We start from the raw sequence: 24,597 nt of genomic DNA, 5'->3' as shown, positions 1-24,597 counted from the left end.
ATTAAAATTTTTAGCACAATTCCATTCAAGATTACACAAACATTACAGGGAGACAGAACAGGACCGCTGACGGGTCTGCCAACTTCCGGCGCCCCTGACAAAAAAGGTGAGATACAGGTAAACAAGTAGGGGGGAATTGGAGAACAAAAAAAGATTAAAATAAAAAATTTAACCACTTTTAAATGTTTTACAGCCAAAAGTGCGCTAATTGGAGGGAGGCTTCACAATGCATACTTGAAAAAGTACATTTTTCATATAATAAATATTTTAATATTGTATATTCAACGTGAAAAAAACTAACCTTATACAAAAAGAATACTAAAGGACACCAAAATGCATCAATTAAATGTGTTTTAATCAGCCCCTTAAAGTCCTCTATAAAATTGTAAAAGGATGTTGCTGAATAGAAGATATGTCTTTTTTTTTTTTAATCAGCCCTTTAAAGTCGTCTATAAACTTATAAAATTATGTTGCTGAATAGAAGATATGTCTTAATATTTTTTTAATCAGCCCCTTAAAGTCCCCTATACAATTGTAAAAGGATGTTGCTGAATAGAAGATATGTCTTAATATTTTTTTTAATCAGTCCCTTAAAGTCCTCTCTAAAATTATAAAATAATGTTGCTGAATAGAAGATATGTCCTAATATTTTTTTTTTAATCAGCCCCTTAAAGTCATCTATAAAATTATAAAATGATGTTGCTGAATAGAATATATGTCTTAATATGATTTTTTTATTGCTGACCGTCCAAAATGTTGACACACACATGTAAGACGGAGGATTCTCGTCTGTCTTTGCAGCAAAAGCGCTGATCCGGCAGCCGTGTGTGGAACTGTCCGTTTGCAGGTGCTAAATAAATCGCTGTATATTGCTCGCAAAACGGTGATGATGATTGATTTATCAACATTCATCATCGTTTTGATCCTGGAACTGTCAGTTTGCACGTCCTTCTGAAACATGCTAAATAAAACACTAAATAGTACTCGCAAAACGGTAATAAATGTTGAATAAAAAACACATTGCGCGTGCTAAATATTTATATTTGCATCTTCTCCTCCCAGTACTGTGGCCGTTTTATTGTTCAGAATATATTTTTCCTATTAATGAAGACAAAAGGATTATTCTGTTTACTTAACAGACGCAATCCACTTTGCACACGTGCAGTAGATCAGTTTGCACGTGTTTTAGTCCACACAAACTTTTAGTAAATCAGGCCCTTAGTGTTGGTTGGAAATATTGCCAGTGCTGTTAGATAGAATACATAGGTGATCACAGTCTTACAGTATGTTCCGAAAAGGGATAGTTTCAAAATAAAATGTTTCAAAATAAAATTCCTCAGTGTATTGTTCCTTTAGGACTTGCGGTTGTACCTTCCTCTCGATGCAGTTATAATGGCATGCATGTATCTCCGTCAGGTATGTGGGGCTTTCATGACCGAGACCTGATGCTGAGGAAGTCCCTGTACACCATGATGAAGAGTGGTGCTGAAAGAGACGCTCTGAAGAGGAGGTGGAGGTGGCAGCAAACCCAACAGAACAAAGAGGTTGTGGAGGAATGTCCACTCTCGCACTTTGCACCACAAATGGCCCATAATCTTTGAATCTTCTCAGAATTACAGTATTTGAGGCTGTCAAACTCAAATACAGAGTGGGCCAAAATTTAAAACTGAACAAAGCCGCGGGCCAAGGTTGAACAAATTAACCTTTTAATAGGGACCCAAACAAGTTTTGCATTGAATATTGAACAATCAAGGCTTATATAACTTTATAGTGACATGCAAAATAGTATTTCAAATAAAAATTATTAAAAAATATCAATTGCATATCAAATAAAATGTAAATAAAAGTTGAATGCCTCTTTTCTATTTGCAACCTTCTGAGGTGAATATCAAAATAAACTTTTTTACAGGCTAAAAATACATTTGAAAATAAAATAACTAATGAATCAAACATTCAAGCCTTGAAGTAGCAAGAGAAACTGCGAACGTAAATTATTGCTCAGTGTGCTACACTGATTTGCTTTAACACTGAATATGGAACAAGCAATGCTTATATAACTTAAAAGTGTAAAATCTTAACAGTGGTGGTAGCGTAGGGTGTATATTGTAACGTCCCGGAAGAGTTAGTGCTGCAAGGGCTTCTGGGTATTTATTTTGTTGTGTTTATGTTTTCTCACGGTGCGGATGTTCTCCCGAAATGTGTTTGTCATTCTTGTTTGGTGTGGGTTGACAGTGTGGCGCATATTTGTAACAGTGTTAAAGTTGTTTATACGGCCACCCTCAGTGTGACCTGTATGGCTGTTGACCAAGTATGCTTCGCATTCACTCAGGTGTGTGTTTAAAAGCCGCATATATTATGTGACTAGGCCGGCACACTGATTGTAAGGAGTAAAAGCGGACTAAACGACAGGTTGTAGAGAACGCTTTAAGGCAGTGCCTTTAAGGAACGCCCCCATTATTGTTGTCCGGGTGGAAATCGGTAGAAATTCGAGAGTGTGGTTGCCCCGGGAGTCTACCGGGAAAATCTGGAGGGTTGGCAAGTATGAGTATTAGCGGTGGGCTAGCACTAATATTAGTTTGATATTGCCTCAAGGGCCAAATGAAATTACACGGTGGGCCAAATTTGGCCCGCGGGCCAGAGTATGACATCCATGCTTTATGCGATTTCAAATTAATGAAATCAGCCTCCTCCATTTTGAAAATTATGACAGGTGAAGTGTCACTCGTGACGTGACGAGTTTGACCCGGCGGAAATTCTAGACATGCGCTAATAAAAATTGTATTTTGCGAAACGAGTTTGACCCGGCGTTAATCCTGAGCCGGCGGTAATGCTAAGCATGCGCTAATTATTTTTGCGAAACGAGTTTGACCGGCAGTAATTCTAGACAGGCGCATATATACCCGGCGGCAATTCAAGGAAAAAAGGTAGTTGAACAAACCTCTTGGTTGGAAATAGCCTCACTTAATGATGAAAGGAAGAGTGTGCGTGTGCGTGTGTGTGCGTGTGTGTGCGTGTGTGTGCGTGTGTGTGTGTGTGTGTGTGTGTGTGTGTGTAGGTGTGTAGGTGTGTAGGCGAGCATGTTCTCACCACAGTTATGTTGCCTTTGCAGTCCGGCCTGGTGTACACCGAAGAGGAGTGGGAGCGGGAGTGGAACGAGTTGCTGAAGTTGGCCTCCAGCGAGCCTCGCACGCACCTCAGCAAAAACATCAAAGCGAATGGAGGGTAAGCTGTCTCACATTTATGTTTCTCCCACAGCGATGCCTTAAAACTATTTTGCAAATAAAGGGCGTCTCTCAAGGGGAATGGCGTACTCCTATAGAGGTTTGGTGCTTGCTGCAGTTAAGTAAATATACACTAAAGGTCATGTCATGAGGAAGTAGAGACAGTTATCATTTTGCCACTCTTTTTTTTATGACTCACTCTCATAAGTTATTGAATTAGTAATACAATTTTGAAAAAGGGTCAACGTGGGCTGCTTGCGTGGTCTAAATATATACAGTTCCAACGTTAAATATCTTATCTTTGCAGTCTGTTCAATTGAATATAAGTTGAAAAGGATTTGCAAATCATTGTATTCTGTTTTTATTTACCATTTACACAAAGTGACATCTTCACTGCTTTTGGGTTTGTGTATATATATATCTATATATATCTATATATATATAAATATGTGTATATATATATATATATATATATATATATATTTATATATATATATATATTTATATATATATATTTATATATATCTATATATATATATATATACATATTTATATGTATATATATATATATATATATATATATATATATATATATATATATATGTGTATTTATATCTGTAAAAATAAATATTCTATACAATGGGTACTTGAGACCATTTTTTCAGGAATACTAATACACAAACTCAAAATAATTTCAGATGACAGACCACTGAAAAAAAATGTGATGAAATTTTAAAGTTGTGTTTTTTTTAATGAATGAGATGCCCAAAATGTACAATATATATAATATATAGTGATATACCATATTATTAGATTATTTTATATTTGTATATAATATATACAATATATAAACAAATCCCAATTACTATAACAAATCCCAAATATGCTTAATTTGTTGTTTTGCACAGAAAACATAAATTGTTGGAAAATGTATTTCCTATTAATTTCGTTTTAGTACAAACATGGTTCAAATTAAAATAAAGTTTTCATTAAAAAAACATTACAATTATTTGATACAAATCAAATAAAAATAAAAGTGTGAAAAATGTAATCAGTAAATCAATGTTTACTTACACAGCCCTAAATCAAAAGTCTCTCAAAGGGCTGCACAAGCCACAACGACAGCCTGGGTTCAGAGCCCACATCACGGCAAGGAAAAACTTAACTTAACATAATAGTGAGACTCCAGTCCATAGTGGATCCAACATAATAGTGGGAGTCCAGTCCATAGTGGATCTAACAGAATATTGTGAGAGTCCAGTTCATAGTGGATCTAACATAATAGTGAAAGTCCAGTCCATAGTGGATCCAACATAATAGTGAGAGTCCAATCCATAGTGGATCTAACATAATATAGTGTGAGAGTCAATTCCATAGTGGATCCAACATAATAGTAAAAGTCCAGTCCATAGTGGATCCAACATAATGGGGAGAGTCCAGTCCATAGTGGATCTAACATAATAGTGAAAGTCCAGTCCATAGTGGATCTAACATAATAGTGTGAGAGTCCAGTCCATAGTGAATCTAACATAATATTGTGAGAGTCCAGTCCATAGTAGATTTAACATAACAGTGAAAGTCCAGTCCATAGTGGATCTAACATAATACTGGGAGAGTCCAGTACATAGTGGATCTAACATAATAGGGAGAGAGTTCAGTCCATAGTGGATCTAACATAATAATGAGAGTCCAGTCCATAGTGGATCTAACATAATAGTGTGAGAGTCCAGTCCATATTGGATCTAACATAATAGTGACAGTCCAGTCCATAGTGGATCTAACATAATAGTGTGATAGTCCAGTCCTTAGTGGATCTAACAAAATAGTGAGAGTCCAGTCCATAGTGGATCTAACATAATAATGAGATTCCAGTCCATAGTGGATCTAACATAATAGTGTGAGAGTCCAGTCCATACTGGATCTAACATTATAGTGAGAGTCCAGTCCATAGTGGATCTAACATAGTATTGTGAGAGCCCAGTCCATAGTGGATCTAACATTATAGTGTGAGAGTCCAGTCCATAGTGAATCTAACATAATAGTGACAGTCCAGTGCATAGTGGATCTAACATAATAGTGAGAGTCCAGTCCTTAGTGGATCTAACAGAATATTGTGACAGTCCAGTCCATAGTGGATCTAACATAATAGTGTGAGAGTCCAGTCCTTAGTGGATCTAACAGAATATTGTGACAGTCCAGTCCATAGTGGATCTAACATAATAGTGAGAGTCCAGTCCTTAGTGGATCCAACATAATAGTGAGAGTCCAGTCCTTAGTGGATCCAAAATAATAGTGAGAGTCCAGTCCATAGTGGATCTAACATAATATTGTGAGAGTCCAGTCCATAGTGGATCTAACATAATAGTGTGACAGTCCGGTCCATAGTGGATCTAACAAAATATTGTGAGAGTCCAGTCCATAGTGGATCTAACATAATAGTGAAAGTCCATTCCATAGTGGATCCAACATAATAGTGAGAGTCCAGTCCATAGTGGATCTAACATAATAGTGAAAGTCCATTCCATAGTGGATCTAACATAATAGTGTGAGAGTCCAGTCCATGGTGGATCTAACATAATAGTGAGAGTCCAGTCCATAGTGGATCCAACATGATAGTGAGAGTCCAGTCCATAGTGGATCTAACATAATAGTGTGAGAGTCCAGTCCATAGTGGATCTAACATAATAGTGAGAGAGTTCAGTCCATAGTGGATCTGACATACTAGTGAAAGTCCAGTCCATTGTGGATCTAGCATAATAGTGAGAGTCCAGTCCATAGTGGATCTGACATAATAGAGAGACTCCAGTCCATAGTGGATCCAACATCATAGTGAGAGCCCAGTCCATAGTGAATCTAACAGAATATTGTGAGAGTCCAGTCCATAGTGGATCTAACATAATAGTGAGAGTCCAGTCCATAGCGGATCTAACATAATAGTGAGAGCCCAGTCCATAGTGAATCTAACAGAATATTGTGAGAGTCCAGTCCATAGTGGATCTAACACAATAGTGAGAGTCCAGTCCATAGTGGATCTAACACAATAGTCAGAGTCCATTCCATAGTGGATCCAACATAATAGTGAGAGTCCAGCCCATAGTGGATCCAACATAATAAATAAATAAATAAATAAATGGGTTGTACTTGTATAGCGCTTTTCTACCTTCAAGGTACTCAAAGCGCTTTGACACTACTTCCACATTTACCCATTCACACACACAGTCACACACTGATGGAGGGAGCTGCCATGCAAGGCGCCAACCAGCACCCATCAGGAGCAAGGGTGAAGTGTCTTGCTCAGGACACAACGGACGTGACGAGGTTGGTACTAGGTGGGATTTGAACCAGGGACGCTCGGGTTGCGCTCGGCCACTCTACCCACTGCGCCATGCCGTCCCATAATAGTCCAGTCCATAGTGAATCTAACAGAATATTGTGAGAGTCCAGTCCATAGTGGATCTAACACAATAGTGAGAGTCCAGTCCATAGTGGATCTAACATAATAGTGAAAGTCCAGTCCATCGTGGATCTAACATAATATTTGGAGTGAAGTGAAGTGAAGTGAATTATATTTATATAGCGCTTTTCTCTAGTGACTCAAAGCGCTTTTACATAGTGAAACCCAATATCTAAGTTACATTTAAACCAGTGTGGGTGGCACTGGGAGCAGGTGGGTGAAGTGTCTTCCCCAAGGACACAACGGTAGTGACTAGGATGGCGGAAGCGGGAATTGAACCTGCAACCCTTTAAGTTGCTGGCATGGCCGCTCTACCAACCGAGCTATGCCGCCCATCCAGTCCATCGTGGATCCAACATAATAGTGAGAGTCCAGTCCATAGTGAATCTAACATAATAGTGAAAGTCCAGTCCATAGTAGATCCAACATAATAGTGAGAGTCCAGTCCATTGTGGATCTAACATAATAGTGAAAGTCCAGTCCATAGTGGCTCTAACATAATAGTGAAAGTCCAGTCCATAGTGGATCCAACATAATAGTGAGAGTCCAGTCCATAATGGCTTTAACATAATAGTAAAAGTCCAGTTAATAGTGGATCTAACATACTAGTGTGAGAGTCCAGTCCAAAATGAATCTAACATAATAGTCCATCCATCCATCCATCTTCTTCCGCTTATCCGAGGTCGGGTCGCGGGGGCAACAACCTAAGCAGGGAAACGCAGACTTCCCTCTCCCCAGCCACTTCGTCTAGCTCTTCCCGGGGGATCCCGAGGCGTTCCCAGGCCAGCCGGGAAACATAGTCTTCCCAACGTGTCCTGGGTCTTCCCCGTGGCCTCCTACCAGTTGGACGTGCCCTAAACACCTCCATAGGGTGGCGTTCGGGTGGCATCCTGACCAGATGCCCGAACCACCTCTTCTGGCTCCTCTCGATGTGGAGGAGCAGCGGCTTTACTTTGAGTCCCTCCCGGATGGCAGAGCTTCTCACCCTATCTCTAAGGGAGAGCCCCGCCACACGGTGGAGGAAACTCATTTCGCCCGCTTGTACCCGTGATCTTATCCTTTCGGTCATGACCCAAAGCTCATGACCATAGGTGAGGATGGGAACGTAGATCGACCAGTAAATTGAGAGCTTTGCCTTCCGGCTCAGCTCCTTCTTCACCACAACGGATCGGTACAACGTCCGCATTACTGAAGACGCCGCACTGATCCGCCTGTCGATCTCACGATCCACACTTCCCCCACTCGTGATCAAGACTCCTAGGTACTTGAACTCCTCCACTTGGGGCAGGGTCTACTCCCCAACCCGGAGATGGCATTCCACCCTTTTCCGGGCGAGAACCATGGACTCGGACTTGGAAGTGCTGATTCTCATTCCGGTCGCTTCACGCTCGGCTGCGAACCGATCCAGTGAGAGCTGAAGATCCCGGTCAGATGAAGCCATCAGGACCACATCATCTGCAAAAAGCAGAGACCTAATCCTGCGGTCACCAAACCGGAACCCCTCAACGCTTTGACTGCGCCTAGAAATTCTGTCCATAAAAGTTATGAACAGAATCGGTGACAAAAGACAGCCTTGGCGGAGTCCAACCCTCACTGGAAATGTGTTCGACTTACTGCCGGCAATGCGGACCAAGCTCTGGCACTGATCGTACAGGGAGCGGACCGCCACAATAAGACAGTCCGATACCCATACTCTCTGAGCACTCCCCACAGGACTTCCCGAGGGACTCGGTCGAATGCCTTCTCCAAGTCCACAAAGCACATGTAGACTGGTTGGGCAAACTCCCATGCACCCTCAAGAACCCTGCGGAGAGTATAGAGCTGGTCCACAGTTCCACGACCAGGACGAAAACCACACTGTTCCTCCTGAATCCGAGGTTCGACTATCCGGCATAGCCTCCTCTCCAGTACACCTGAATAAACCTTACTGGGAAGGCTGAGGAGTGTGATCCCACGATAGTTGGAACACACCCTCCGGTCCCCCTTCTTAAAGAGAGGAACCACCACCCTGGTCTGCCAATCCAGAGGTACCACCCCCGATGTCCACACGATGCTGCAGAGTCTTGTCAACCAAGACAGCCCCACAGCATCCAGAGCCTTAAGGAACTCCGGGCGGCTCTCGTCCACCCCTGGGGCCTTGCCACCGAGGAGCTTTTTAACCACCTCAGCGACCTCAGCCCCAGAAATAGGAGAGTCCACCACAGATTCCTCAGGCACTGCTTCCTCATAGGAAGACGTGTTGGTGGGATTGAGGAGGTCTTCAAAGTATTCCTTCCACCTATCCACAACATCTGCAGTTGAGGTCAGCAGAACACCACCCGCACCATACACGGTGTTGATAGTGCACTGCTTCCCTTTCCTGAGGCGGCGGACGGTGGTCCAGAATCGCTTCGAAGCCGTCCGGAAGTCGTTTTCCATGGCTTCCCCGAACTCCCCCCATGTCCGAGTTTTTGCCTCAGCGACCGCTGAAGCCGCACACCGCTTGGCCTGTCGGTACCTGTCCACTGCCTCCGGAGTCCTATGAGCCAAAAGGACCCGATAGGACTCCTTCTTCAGCTTGACGGCATCCCTCACTGTTGGTGTCCACCAAGGGGTTTTGGGATTGCCGCCCCGACAGGCACCAACTACCTTGCGGCCACAGCTCCTATCAGCCGCCTCGACAATAGAGGTGCGGAACATGGTCCACTCGGACTCAATGTCGAGCGCCTCCCTCGTGACATGTTCGAAGTTCTTCCGGAGGTGGGAATTGAAACTTTCTCTAACAGGAGACTCTGCCAGACGTTCCCAGCAGACCCTCACAATGCGTTTGGGCCTGCCAGGTCTGTCCGGCATCCTCCCCCACCATCGCAGCCAACACACCACCTGGTGGTGATCGGTAGAAAGCCCCGCCCCTCTCTTCACCCGAGTGTCCAAAACATAAGGCTGCAAATCCGATGACACAACTACAAATTTTCGATCATGGAACTGCGGCCTAATGTGTCCTGGTGCCAAGTGCACATATGGACACCCTTATGTTTGAACATGGTGTTTGTAATGGACAAATTGTGACGAGCACAAAAGTCCAATAACAAAACACCACTCGGGTTCAGATCCGGGCGGCCATTCTTCCCAATCACTCTTCTCCAGGTTTCACTGTCATTGCCAACGTGAGCGTTGAAGTCCCCCAGTAGGACAAGGGAATCACCCGGGGGAGCACTTTCCAGTACTCCCTCGAGTGTACCCAAAAAGGGTGGGTACTCTGAACTGCTGTTTGGTGCGTAAGCACAAACAACAGTCAGGACCCGTACCCCCACCCGAAGGCGGAGGGAGGCTACCCTTTCGTCCACTGGGTTGAACGCCAACGTGCAGGCTTTAAGCCGGGGGGCAACCAGAATTGCCACCCCAGCCCGTCGCCTCTCACTGCCGGCAACGCCAGAGTGGAAGAGGGTCCAATCCCTCTCGAGAGAAGTGGTTCCAGAGCCCTTGCTGTGCGTCGAAGTGAGTCCGACTATATCCAGCCGGAACTTCTCCACTTCGCGCACTAGCTCAGGCTCTTTCCCCCCCAGTGAGGTGACGTTCCACTTCCCAAATGCTAGCTTCTGTAGCCGAGGATCGGACCGCCAAGTGCCCTGCCTTCGGCTGCCGCCCAGCTCACATTGCACCCGACCTCTATGGCCCCTGCTATGGGTGGTGAGCCCATTGGAGGGGTGACCCACGTTGCCTCTTCGGGCTGTGCCCGGCCGGGCCCATGGGAACTGCCCCGGCCACCAGGCGCTCGCCATCGTGCCCCACCTCCGGGCCTGGCTCCAGAGGGGGGCCCCGGTGACCCGCGTCCGGGCGAGGGAAATCTGGGTCCATGTTTTATCTTCTTCATAGAGGTCTTCGAGCTGCTCTTTGTCTGATCCCTCACTAACATAATAGTGTGACAGTCCAATCCATAGTGGATCTAACATAATAGTGAGAGTCCAGTCCATAGTGGATCTAACATAATAGTGTGAGAGTCCAGTCCATAGTGGTTCTAACATAATAGTGAGAGTCCAGTCCTTAGTGGATCTAACAGAATATTGTGAGAGTCCAGTCCATAGTGGATCCAACATAATAGTGTGAGTGTCCAGTGCATAGTGGATCTGAGAGCCCAGTCCATCGTGGATCTAAAATAATAGTGAGAGTCCAGTCCATAGCGGATCTAACATAATAGTGGGAGTCCAGCCCATAGTGGATCTAACATAATAGTGAAAGTCCAGTTAAAAATGGATCTAACATAATAGTGTGAGAGTCCAGTCCATAATCAATCTAACATAATTGTGTGACAGTCCATTCCATAGTGGATCTAACATAATAGTGAGAGTCCAGTCCATAGTGGATCTAACATAATAGTGTGAGAGTCCAGTCCATAGTGGTTCTAACATAATAGTGAGAGTCTAGTCCTTAGTGGATCTAACAGAATATTGTGTGAGTCCAGTCCATAGTGGATCTAACATAATAGTGCGAGAGTTCAGTCCATAGTGGATCCAACATAATAGTGTGAGAGTCCAGTCCGTAGTGGATCTGAGAGTCCAGTCCATAGTGGATCTAACATAATAGTGTAAGAGTCCAGTCAATAGTGGATCTAACATAATAGTGAGAGTCCAGTCCATAGCGGATCTAACATAATAGTGAGAGTCCAGTCCATAGTGGATCTAACATAATACTGGGAGAGTCCAGTCCATAGTGGATCTAAAATAATAGTGAGAGTCCAGTCCATAGTGGATCCAACATAATAGTGGGAGTCCAGTCCATAGTGGGGCCAGCAGGGGACCATCCCGAGCGGAGACAGGTCAGCATCGCAGAGACGTCCCCAACCCATGCACAGACGAGCGGTCCACCCCAGGTCCCGACTTTGCTTCTGTAATGGAAGAGAATTTGTCTAGAACTTTTAGGACAGTGTCTTTATGATATCAGTCAAGCATAATTTGTTTGAGAAATATTGTTGATACTAAATAAAACACTCAATATGTGTATAAAGTACTGTTTTAATGACGAGGGCGCCTGGACAAGGTGACATAATTGTAAATATAATTTTTATCTTCCATGCTAAAAAAAATGTATTCCCCAACCTTTCCTTTTGCAAAGCAGTCATTTAGCACAGCTGACATGCTACTGTGCCACCTAGTGACTGATTGTGGTATAATTCATCTCAGCCCTCCCTCCTCCTCATATGTGACTTCCTTGTTGCATAAAAACCAATGCAAGGCAGGTTTATTAAAGCAGATCGGAAAAAAAACTGCTTTCCTCCGCCTCCGCACACACAAACCATCAACGTGGTTTCTCATTTCCGTTCTCCAAGCAGGTGTCGACATAAAAACACTGACCAACCGTGTTTAATTTTAGCTTGCTGTCGTCAGTAGTAACAAGTAAACAACATCCCATTCTGAACAGCGTCATTAGTTTGGTTGTCGTAAGCTTGACTCCAACACAGTAATCAAGTTTGGAATGTTTGATGGTCCGGCTGTGAGAGGAGTCCCTAAACGGGATGAGTGGGAGTCGCTTATTAAGAGGCTCTTCATTAGAGCTAATTTGGCGGCGGCGGCGGTTGTTTGTCTGCCCCGCGACTTCATTGTTGCACATTTCCTTCCTCCCTTGTGTCTGAGCCTTCCGCTTCCGCGTTTACTTTCGCTGGCTTTTGTACCAAACACGTGCCGAGCCTGCACAGGCGGACCTATTGTTGTTGAAAGCGGCGAGATCATGCTTAGCCGGTACATTTCCTATTTTTGCGGCGAGCGTGCCTGCACCCCGGACCGCTACGAGACAAGCTCTACCAGCTCTGCAGTTGGATCAATGACTTCCTGACGGACAGAAGACAGTTAAAGTACCAATGATTATCACACACACACTAGATGTGGTGAAATGTGTCCTCTGCATTTGACTCAGCCCCTTGATCACCCCCTGGGAGGTGAGGGGAGCAGTGGGCAGCAGCAGTGCCACGCCCGGGAATCATTTATGGTGATTTAACCCCCAATTCCAACCCTTGATGCCGAGTGCCAAGCAGGGAAGTAATAGGTCCCATTTTTATAGTTTTTGGTATGACTAGGCCAGGGTTTGAAATCACAACCTACCGATCTCAGGGCGGACACTCTAACCCAGGGGTCGGGAACCTTTTTGGCTGAGAGAGCCAAAAAGCCAAATATTTCAAAATGTATTTCCGTAGGAGCCATATAATATTTTTTTTAACACTGAAAACAACTAAACGCGTGCATTTTTAAGTAAGACCAACATTTTTAGGGTATAAGAGGTCCATTGTTCTTTGTAATAAAATTGTTATCCGGAAGCTAACTGCGGAGGGGGAATGGCCTGCGGGCCTGCAGCGAACTGAGTGTGCCAGGACAGGCCTCGAAATCAGCGACTGGTGCGTAGATGGCCCACCTGGGCCTTGATATCTAATCACCTGTCGCTCTTTTATAAGCGGGGTTGGGGCTGGAGCCAGAGCGCGAGCGAGAACGAAAGAGAAAAATACAATTGCTGGAAAGCAGCTGAGAGACTTATTGAAAAATAAAACCATATTGTAACCCTGAAACAGGCTCTCATTTCGGTGCTTGGTGGTCTAAAGAACCCCCAGAGGGGCAAGCCCCACACTAACCAATAATAAATAAATAACTTCTTACCATTACGCAACTTCTTGAACAGGTGCGGTAGAAAACGGATGGATGGAATAAAAATGCATGAGAATTTTTTATTTTTTGAACGTTATTTTTAACACTGTGATTAGAAGTGGAATTATTCATTACTTATCATGTTAAACAATATCAGCTCAGATTCATCCGAGAGCCAGATGCAGTCATCAAAAGAGCCACATCTGGCTCACGAGCCATAGGTTTCCTACCCCTGCTCTAACCACTAGGCCACTGAGTGCACTGCTAAAAGTCAGTGTTACAAAACAATTTATCCATCTTCTGCCGCTTATCCGAGGTCGGGTCGCGGGGGCAGCAGCCTAAGTAGGGAAGCCCAGACTTCCCTCTCCTCAGCCACTTTGTCCAGCTCCTCCCGGGGGATCCCGAGGCATTCCCAGGCCAGCCGGGAGACATAGTCTACCCAACGTGTCCTGGGTCTCCTACCGGTCGGACGTGCCCGAAATACCTCCCTTGGGAGATGTTCATGTGGCATCCTGAGCAGATGCCCGAACCACCTCATCTGGCTCCTCTCCATGTCGAGGAGCAGCAGCTTTACTTTGAGTTCTTCCCGGATGACAGAGCTTCTCACCCTATCTCTAAGAGAGAGACCCACCACCTGACGCTCATGACCGTAGGTGAGCATGGGAACGTTGATCGACCGGTAAATTGAGAGCTTTGCCTTCCGGCTCAGCTCCTTCTTCACCACAACGGATCGATACAGCGTCCACATTACTGAAGACACCACACCGATCCGCCTGTCAATCTCACGATCCACTCTTCCCTCACTCGTGAACAAGACTATGAGGTACTTGAACTCCTCCACTAGGGGCTGGGTTTCCTCCCCAACCCGGAGATGGCACTCCACCCTTTTCCGGGCGAGAACCATGGACTCGGACTTGGAGGTGCTGATTCTCACGCTGCGAACCGTTCCAGTGAGAGCTGAAGATCCTGGCCAGATGAAGCCATCAGGACCACATCATCTGCAAAAAGCAGAGACCTAATCCTGAAGCCACCAAACCAGATACCCTCAACGCCCTAACTGCGCCTAGAAATTCTGTCACAAACAAGAAAAACATTTTTAAAAATGAGGGGTATTTTATTTGAACTAAGCAAAATTATCTGCCAATAGAACAATAAAATTTGCCTTGTCAAGACTTTCCAAAACAAGTCAAATTAGCTAACTTCAATGAACCCCAAAATTCCTTAAAATAAGTATATTCTTATACGATATAGCTCGGTTGGTAGAGCGGCCATGCCAGCAACTTGAGGGTTCCAGGTTCGATCCCCGCTTCCGCCATTCTAGTTAATGCCATTGTGTCCTTGGGCAAGACACTTTACCCACCTGCTCCCAGTGCCACCCACACTGGTTTAAATGTAATTTAGATATTGGGTTTCACTATGTAAAGCGCTTTGAGTCACTAGAGAAAAGCGCTATATAAATATAATTCACTTCACTTCACTATTCTCACTAATAACAAGTGCACTTTCCTTGGTAGAAAAAAAAACAGTAGACCTTTTTGCTCAATATGTTGAAAAATATTCTTAAATTAAGTAAATGCTATCTCAACATAATCGTGATTTATTTTTTTCATGCTTGAAATAAGAAATTATTACTTTAAAAAAGCAGTTTTATACTTGTGAGTGTTGATGACACATCTTTGCAACACTTGATATTCTAGTTTCAAGCATGATTTACTCAATTTATGTCATCAAATCTCAGCAACAAGCTGTAATATCTTACTGACATCATTTAGGACCAAAACCCTTAAAACAAGTAAAACACTCTAACATAAAATCTACTTAGTGAGAAGAATTATCCTATCAGACAGAAAATAAGCAAATATCACCCTTATTTGAGATATTTCATCTTACTTAGATTTCAGTTTTCGCAGTGTGCGGCCGGGGAAGATAGTCTTGGATGGTCCAACCACGAACACTGGTAGTCCTCAGGGCTGTGTACTTTCCCCCTGGCTTTTCCCCGTATAAACAAACTGCTGCACCTCCAGTCACCGTCGGGGAAGCTGTTCAAGTTCGCGGATGACACTACCCTCATCGGGCTCATCTCGGGTGGGGACGAGTCCCCCTACAGGAGAGATGTGGACCGGCTGCCGTCCTGGTGCAGCCTCAACAACCTGGAGCTGAATGCCCAGAAAACAGTGGAGATGATCTTGACCCTGATTGACTCTCCAGCCCCCGTCTCCATTGTGGACTCCTTTCGTTTCTTGGGCACCACCATCACCCGGGACCTCAAGTGGGAGCCGACCATTAGCTACCTCATCGAGAAGGCCCATAAGAGGATCTACTTCCTGCGGCAGCTGAAGAAACTGAAGGTGCCGACCGAGATGCTGGGGCAGTTCTACTCAGCCATCATCGAGTCCATCGAGTGGTTTCCCAGCGCCACAAGCATCGACTGCGGCGTACATCGTACGTGCTGCTGAGAAGGTGATTGGCGGCAAACTCCCACCCCTCAAGGACCTGTTCTCCTCCAGGACCAGGAGGCGTGTGGGTCGGATCACAGCGGACTCTTCTCACCCTGGACGCAAACTATTCTCCCCTCTCTCGTCAAGCAGGAGACTGCGGTCCATCCAGACCCACACCTAAACAGTTTTTTCCCCCTCGACCATCAGGCACAATAACAATAACAAGATCTGATAGCTCAGTTACAGCTCATGTTGTTCTATTCTGTGTTATATGTCTTTTATGTTGCACCATTGCGCCAAGTAAAAAATTCCTAGTTTGTGAACCTCGTTCTCAAACAATGGCAATAAAAACTCTTCTGATTCTGATTCTTCTGATTCTGTGTTGACTCGGGAACTTAAAATCCTGCGTGTTTCTATCTGCAGAGTGGATAACTCGGAGGATCCGGTCTATGAGAGCCTGGAGGAGTTCCACGTGTTTGTGCTGGCCCACGTGCTCCGCAGGCCGATTGTGGTGGTGGCCGACACAATGCTCAGAGACTCGGGAGGAGAAGGTAGCCTTCGCCGTGTCTTAATCTTTCCAACAATGGAGAAATGTCCAACTCTTAACGCAGTGGTCCTGACTCCTAGCGTTTGCTCCCATCCCGTTTGGTGGCCTCTACTTGCCTCTGGAGGTGCCTCCCAGCCGCTGCCACTGCTCCCCGCTGGTGTTGGCTTACGATCAGGCGCACTTCTCCGCCCTGGTGTCCATGGAACAGAGGGACCAGCAGCGAGAGCAAGGTAGAAGTGAGCTTCATTGCAGATTCTCGATGTGGTCCGCAAGGACTGGCAGTTTTAAGGTGTTGTGTGCGAAAGTCATTGCTTCCAACTCAGGTTGGGAGATTGTGAGTGGTCAGGCTGTCCTGCCGGAGGTGAATAATGCATCAAATAGCAGTGGTGCTATGTGTGATTCATTATTGAAAGATGCCAGTTAGCAGCAGGAACCTGAGAGTGGCCAGAAAGTGGGAGTTTCCACTTCTTATTTAGCACTAATACCGTATTTTTCGGACCATAAGGCCAGGGCTCGAGTTTAACCACGACAACTGCGGCATTTGCCGCGACCGCAGACGAGGGCTGTAACAATAAACGGTATAATGATAATTTGCGATAAAATTCCAGACGGTTAGTAATACTGTCTAATTTTCTAATTACCGAAACCCCGTCATTTATTAATGCATTTTAGGTAACACAAAGACACTAGCCGTGTTTGCCTTGACAATCATGGCGGACGAAAGACACGGACTTTGCTCGGGAGATTTACCCTCGGCGTAAACGGAGCCAAGCGCTTGGTTTAACGTCATTTCCCCTCACTTCCCGCCGTGTGTTTAAAAGTGCACTGCTGTGTTTGGATGGAGACATGTGTGGACAATATTGGAGACACTTGTCTACTATAAGTATTGACGGAGATTGATATCTACATAGATCCATATTCAAGAGTTATTTCTTTTTATAGTCATATTTGAAATAGCTAGTGTTTTCCATTTGTACTCTTTCTATTTTTTAATCTCAAGTCCATGGTACACTGCAAGTTAACCCTGGCTTTATGGATGTGAGGAGTAGCAATACTCCATTCTTATCTCATCCTGTTCTCAGCTAAGGAGAACAATAGACATGTGTATTCGTTCTGAAGGGTGGGGGCTATTGGCATATTAAAAAAGACAACACTGCCGTAATGTTTTCAGATCAACTGGGCGACGCGGTTTGAATGTGTTGTTTTTTTAGGTTGGTCTCTCCAAAGCTTTGGAATAAATTGCAAAATACCTATTCTTTTCTGGGTGATCATTTAAAACTCAGCTCATGTGTCATCAAAAGTAATTTGGGATTGACCAGCAACTTAAATTCCCTTGGAGGTACATCTGGTCCAAACGCAACAGTATACAGCGAAGGAGAATGCAGCAGGTGATGTTTTCGTGAACGTTGTCACAACTTGTTTATAAAGTATTTAGTTTGTTTACTGGGATGTTCACTCCTTCATTTATCAGTGTTCAGTTAACATCAATACTAGCTAAAATGTTTTGTCGTCTCATCAAACTGAACGAAGGCTGTGAAGATTCTGTATTTGATGTGTGAGTTGTCACTCCTCTTTATTTTTGTAGGCCAAACTGTTGTACTAAACCAAGATAGGAACAAACCTTGTTTGTTAGATGTCATCTTCATGAGCCAAACTGCTTTTTGTTTTGTTTTAATATCAAAAATTAACAAAGGGTTTTGTTTTTTAAATTAGTTGTGTTTTTTTCGTGTCACAAAGGAATTCACACAGCATTTTGCTAATGTGTTATTGTGTATAGTTAATTTCTATGTGACATATTTCTGCTCAAACTCTTGATGTATCTGTTCCGATACATCATCTGCATGTACATGTAAATGTACATAACTTCCACACAAAAAAATATTTGAAAAAATACCTCCCACTATCAAAATATAAAAATAGAGATAAAGGCATCATGAATTGACAAATAGCTGACAAGTTTATATTATTAATGAATTAAAAAAAGTTTATACATATATATATATATATATATACAGTATATATATATATATATATATTTTTTTTTAGGTCAAGGCAAGTGTTGCCTTAAAGGAGGGCTCATATTTTAGGGCACCGAGGCAGGTTTCTTTCGAGGCAGGACATATATGTATATATGTGCGTGCATGCGTGTATGTATGTACAAACCCGTTTCCATATAAGTTGGGAAATAATGTTAGATGTAAATATAAACGGAATACAATGATTTGCAAATCCTTTTTCGACCCATATTCAATTGAATGCACCACAAAGATAATTAATAATAATTACCCTAGAATTTCATGGCTGCAACACGTGCCAAAGTAGTTGGGAAAGGGCATGTTCACCACTGTGTTACATCACCTTTTCTTTTCACAACACTCAATAAACGTTTAGGAACTGAGGAAACTAATTGTTGAAGCTTTGAAAGTGGAATTCTTTCCCATTTTTGTTTTATGTAGAGCTTCAGTCGTTCAACAGTCCGGGGTCTCCGCTGTTGTATTTTACGCTTCATAATGCGTCACACAATGGGAGACAGTTCTGGACTGCACACGGGCCAGGAAAGTACCCGCACTCTTTTCTTACGCAGCCACGCTGTTGTAACACGTGCTGAATGTGGCTTGGCATTGTCTTGCTGAAATAAGCAGGGGCGCCCATGAAAAAGATGGCGCTTAGATTGCATCATATGTTGTTCCAAAACCTGTATGTACATTTCAGCATTAATGGTGCCTTCACAGATATGTAAGTTACCCATGCCATGGGCACTAATGCACCCCCATACCATCACAGATGCTGGCTTTTAAATTTTGCGTCGATAACAGTCTGGATGTTTCGCTTCCACTTTGGTACGGATGACACGATGTCAAATATTTCCAAAAACAATTTGAAACGTGGACTCGTCAGACCACAGAACACTTTTCCACTTTGCATCAGTCCATCTTGGATGATTTCGGGCCCAGAAAAGCCGGCGGCGTTTCTGGATGTTGTTGATAAAGGGCTTTCGCTTTGCATAGTAGAGCTTTAACTTGCACTTACAGATATAGCGACCAACTGTATTTAATGACAGTGGTTTCCTGAACTGTTCCTGAGCCCATGTGGTGATATCCTTTAGAGATTGATGTCGGTTTTTGATACAGTGCCGTCTGAGGGATCAAAGGTCACGATCATTCAATGTTGGTTTCCGGCCATGCTGCTTACATGGAGTGATTTCTCCAGATTCTCTGAACCTTTTGATGATACTATGGTCCGTAGATGTTGAAATCCCTACATTTCTTGCAATTGCACTTTGAGAAACGTTGTTCTTAAACTGTTTGACTATTTGCTCACGCAGTTGTGGACAAAGGGGTGTACCTTGCCCCATCCTTTCTTGTGAAAGACTGAGCATTTTTTGGGAAGCTGCTTTTATACCCAATCATGGCACCCACCTGTTCCCAATTAGCCTGCACACCTGTGGGATGTTCCAAATAAGTGTTTGATGAGCATTTCTCAACATTATCAGTTTTTATTGCCACCTTTCCCAACTTCTTTGTCACGTGTTGCTGGCATCAAATTCTATTCAGTTCGAACATCAAATATGTTGTCTTTGTAGCACATTCAACTGAATATGGGTTGAAAATGATGTGCAAATCATTGTTTACAAACGAGGTTTGTACAATACATTTGCAGTTTAAAGTTCATTGAGGTAAAATCCGTGAATTTGTCACCGTGTTGTATTTTCCTCATGCGGTCGCGGGACTCCTTCTTCTTGCACCTGGGGAAAGTGCCAACGTTCCGACGCCGAATGCTTTGCTTATTCTTGAGGTCAGAATAATCCTCACATGTTCCCTTTAATTGCCAAACAGAGTGGATCTCCTTGACAACCAGCCCGAGCAGTCACGCCACTTTTTGTGTATCTGACTCAGTGGGTGGAACTCGCATGTCATTTAAGCGGGCGGCTGGCCAGAATCGCTTCCCCTGTCGTCTCTTTCTTTCACCGACTGCTTCTCCACAGCCCAGCCTGTTCTCAGCATGTGAACATCAACCCGGTTATTAAGTCCGAGTCAGACTAGCAGACGGACGTCATTACAAATTCCTATTCCGGCCAATCCTTTTTTACAGTCAAACCCACCAAAGTCCTCACAATCTTTACCGACTCAGCAGCCTATTTTGGAATGTGGGTGTGGCATTCTGCCCTGTGCCCACTAGATGGTGCTCAGGTCCACGGAAGCTGCTGGAACATCATCAGTACTTAGTCCACGCCTGCACTGTTCCTCTCTGGTACATGGAGTTCTCTGCTGGAACATTTTAACTGCAGTGTCTCTCCAGGATGTTATGAAAACACTTTTGAGGAGGACTCACGTTACACAGCAGTGGCACTCTTATGTCTTGTCGGATTTGTGAGAAATGCCTTCATATGCTTCAAATATCAATCAATCAATGTTTGTTTACATAGCTCTAAATCACAAGTGCCTCAAAGGTCTGCACAAGCCATGAGGACATCCTCTGTTCAGAGCCCACAAAAGGGCAAGGAAAAACTCACAACCCAGTGGGACGTCAATGTGGATGACTATTAGAAACCTTGGAGAGCACCGCGGATGGCACCGAAAAGGAAATCATGTACTGCAGATTACAAGCTGGACGTAGTGAAATATGCAGCAGAAAACGACAAGAGGAAGCGACGCATACCTTTGGAGTTGTTTAGAAGCGACATCGAGGAAGAATATTTCATGAGATTTATCGATTAGGAGTGACAGATTGTTTGGTAAAGGTATAGCATGTTCTATATGTTATAGTTATTTGAATGACTCTTACCATAATATGTTACGTTAACATACCAGTTGCTTATTTATGCCTCATATAACGTACACTTATTCAGCCTGTTGTTTACTATTCTTTATTTATTCTAAATTGCCTTTCAAATGTCTATTTTTGGTGTTGGGTTTTATCAAATTAATATCCCCAAAAAAGGCGATTTATACTCCAGTGCGACGTACAGTGGGGCCAAAAAGTATTTAGTCAGCCACCGATTGTGCAAGTTCTCCCACTTAAAATGATGACAGAGGTCTGTAATTTTCGTCATAGGAACACTTCAACTGTGAGAGACAGAATGTGGGAAAAAAATCCAGGAATTCACATTGTACGAATTTTAAAGAATTTATTTGTAAATTATGGTGGAAAATAAGTATTTGGTCAACCATTCAAAGCTCTCACTGATGGAAGGAAGGTTTTGGCTCAAAATCTCACGATACAAGGCCCCATTCATTCTTTCCTTAACACGGATCAATCGTCTTGTCCCCTTAGCAGAAACACAGCCTCAAAGCACGATGTTTCCACCCCCATGCTTCACAGTAGGTATGGTGTTCTTGGGATGCAACTCAGTATTCTTCTTCCTCCAAACCCGACGAGTTGAGTTTATAGCAAAAAGTTCTATTTTGGTTTCATCAGACCACATGACATTGTCCCAATCCTCTGCTGTATCATCCATGTATCCATTTTGGTATAAGCTCAACTGGTCGTGTTTGGAGGAAGAAGAATACTGAGTTGCATCCCAAGAACACCATACCTACTGTGAAGCATGGGGGTGGAAACACCATGCTTTGGGGCTGTTTTTCTGCTAAGGGGACAGGACCATTGATCCGTGTTAAGGAAAAAATGAATGGGGCCATGTATCGTGAGATTTTAAGCCAAAACCTCCTTCCATCAGTGAGAGCTTTGAATGGTTGACCAAATACTTATTTTCCACCATCATCTACAAATAAATTCTTTAAAATTAATTCAATGAGAATTCCTGGATTTTTTTTCCACATTCTGTCTCTCACAGTTGAAGTGTACCTATGATGAAAATTACAGACCTCTGTCATCATTTTAAGTGGGAGAACTTGCACAATCGCTGGCTGACTAAATACTTTTTTGCCCCACTATATATACCGTATTTCCATGAATTGCCGCCGGGTGTATAGTATGCGCCTGCCTTGAATTACTGCCAGGTCAAACTCGTTTCGCAAAATATTATTTTTATTAGCGCATGTCTAGAATTTCCACCGGATCAAACTCGTTTCGCCAAATAATTGGCATATGCCTAGAATTTCCGCCGGGTCAAACTCGTCGCGTCACGATTGACACTTCACGTGTCATCATTTTCAAAATGGAGGAGGCTGATTTCCATAATTTGAAATCGCATCAAGGGAAGAAGATTAAGAGCTATTCAGTAGGATTTAAGGTCCAAGCTACTGAATATGCTAAAAAGAACAGTAAGCAGCTATGTTTTATTAATATACCGTAGCTGTGTCAAATGAGTCATTAAATGACTCCCGCCTCCTGGTGGTAGAGGGCGCTAGTGATCCTTCTTGCGACTACTCTGCTGCAGAAGAAGTGACAACAAGCAGCAAGAGTGAGCAGCAATCCTTTATTTTTTCCTCTCGCTTGCACTTTTAACATGGAGGATTACATATCTAATATAAAACCGTTTTCTAAACTGGACTTTCAATCGAAGCAGGGGGTAATAAAGGAAGATCTCCATCGAGACAGAGAGACTTTTAAAACTGAAGAAAGATAAGGAAGACTTCTATAAACAAGTTATCGATGCTTTTGATCAGAAGGAGCTGCGCATGGACTTCATTTATAAGTAAAGGTAAGACCATAATAACGTTATTTTTTATTAAATGTGCTTTTCCTGATGGTATCCCTACATCACACTCAAATTTATAAGCGCAGGCCTAAATTTACCGCATGCTTTTGGTAAATGCCAGAGTGAGAAGAGGTTTTAAAATAATTAGCGCCCCGGCGGCAATTCAAGGAAATATGGTATGTTTTTTTTCCTTCTTTACTATGCATTTTCGGCCGGTGCGATGTATACTCCGGAGCGACTTATAATCCGAAAAATACGGTATGCAAATTAGTTTTAAGACGGGACTTAAATGCTTCCACTGAGGTAGCATATCTAACTAGTCAAATATTGCGACTTTGGCTCAGGTTCCAGACCGGATGCCAGGCATCCAAGATGTGAACCGAGGAAAAGGTCAGGCTGAAAAGCCTCCGTTGCCAATTAGGGCAGAGCAGCGACTAGGAAGCCCGTAACCACATCACCACATATGGGCAGGGTCCTTGGGTTGCCGTAGGCCCCCCGACAAACCCTGGCTTTCTGCTGACAGGAAGACCACTGTGTGTGTAGGCCTGCTCTCCATCCAGCGGCCGGCCGCCCCAACACACACACACCGCAAAGCCCGCCAGAGGGTCTGTTGGTGGTCGTGTGTGTTCAGGTGCCACGGGCTGCTTGGAATACTGACTCTTTTCTTTAGGTTCCGCTATGTGGAGCCTAAAGAAGCGGAGTCCCTCCCAGTAACTTGATTCTAGATTTCACGGAGTCTTCGTGCTACTGGAGCCTTGCATGGCTGCTCGATGGTGGGAGGGTCCACGGCAGAGGGGTCACTGGTAGAACATCAGTGCTTCATTGTCATGGTGTTTTTCCATAAACTTATTCCAGGCACACCAAAACCAACTTCTGCAGTCATGGTGTGCATTCCAAACAGCTGGGAATCTGTTGATTATTGTTCCATCCATCCATCCATTTTCTACCGCTTATTCCCTTTCGGGGTCACAGGGGGCGCTGGCGCCTATCTCAGCTACAATCGGGCGGAAGGCAGGGTACACCCTGGACAAGTCGCCACCTCATCGCAGGGCCAACACAGATAGACAGACAACATTCACACTCACATTCACACACTAGGGCCAATTTAGTGTTGCCAATCAACCTATCCCCAGGTGCATGTCTTTGGAAGTGGGAGGAAGCCGGAGTACCCGGAGGGAACCCACGCATTCACGGGGAGAACATGCAAACTCCACACAGAAAGATCCCAAGCCTGGATTTGAACCCAGGACTGCAGGAACTTCGTATTGTGAGGCAGACGCACTAACCCCTCTGCCACCGTTGAAGCAAACTGAATTTAATGATTTGCAAATCTTTTTCAACCCATATTCAGTTGAATGCACTCGAAAGACAAGATATTTGATGTTCAAACTCATAAACTTTATTTTTTTTGTAAATAATAATTCACTTAGAATTTCATGGCTTTAACACATGCAAAAGTAGTTGGGAAAGGGCATGTTCACCACTGTGTTACATCACCTTTTCTTTTAACAGCACTCAATAAACTTTTGGCAACTGAGGAAACTAATTGTTGAAGCTTTGAAAGTGGAATTATTTCCCATTCTTGTTTTATGTAGAGCTTCAACAGTGCAGGGTCTCCGCTGTCGTATTTCACGCTTCACAATGCGCCATACATTTTCCACGGGAGACAGGTCTGGACTGCAGGCGGGCCAGGAAAGCACCCGCACTTTTTTTTTTTACAAAGCCAGG

General features: G+C 43.8%; 1 protein-coding gene across 1 annotated transcript in view; it reads left to right on the top strand.

Moving 5' to 3' along the window:
- otud7a (OTU deubiquitinase 7A) overlaps nt 1–24,597 on the top strand; it is a 132,653-nt gene that overhangs the window by 71,537 nt on the left and 36,519 nt on the right. Inside the window, exons 7-10 of the mRNA XM_061916938.1 lie at nt 1,417–1,544; nt 3,110–3,222; nt 16,145–16,272; nt 16,349–16,498. Of these exons, the coding sequence (XP_061772922.1) occupies nt 1,417–1,544; nt 3,110–3,222; nt 16,145–16,272; nt 16,349–16,498 (519 nt within the window). The remainder of the gene's footprint in view (nt 1–1,416; nt 1,545–3,109; nt 3,223–16,144; nt 16,273–16,348; nt 16,499–24,597) is intronic.

This window comes from Nerophis ophidion, linkage group LG12 (genome assembly GCF_033978795.1).
Source record: "Nerophis ophidion isolate RoL-2023_Sa linkage group LG12, RoL_Noph_v1.0, whole genome shotgun sequence".
In the NCBI taxonomy this organism is placed as follows: Eukaryota; Metazoa; Chordata; class Actinopteri; order Syngnathiformes; family Syngnathidae; genus Nerophis; species Nerophis ophidion.
Note: the sequence above shows the minus strand (reverse complement) of the source record. Positions and strands in the feature narration are given on the sequence as shown.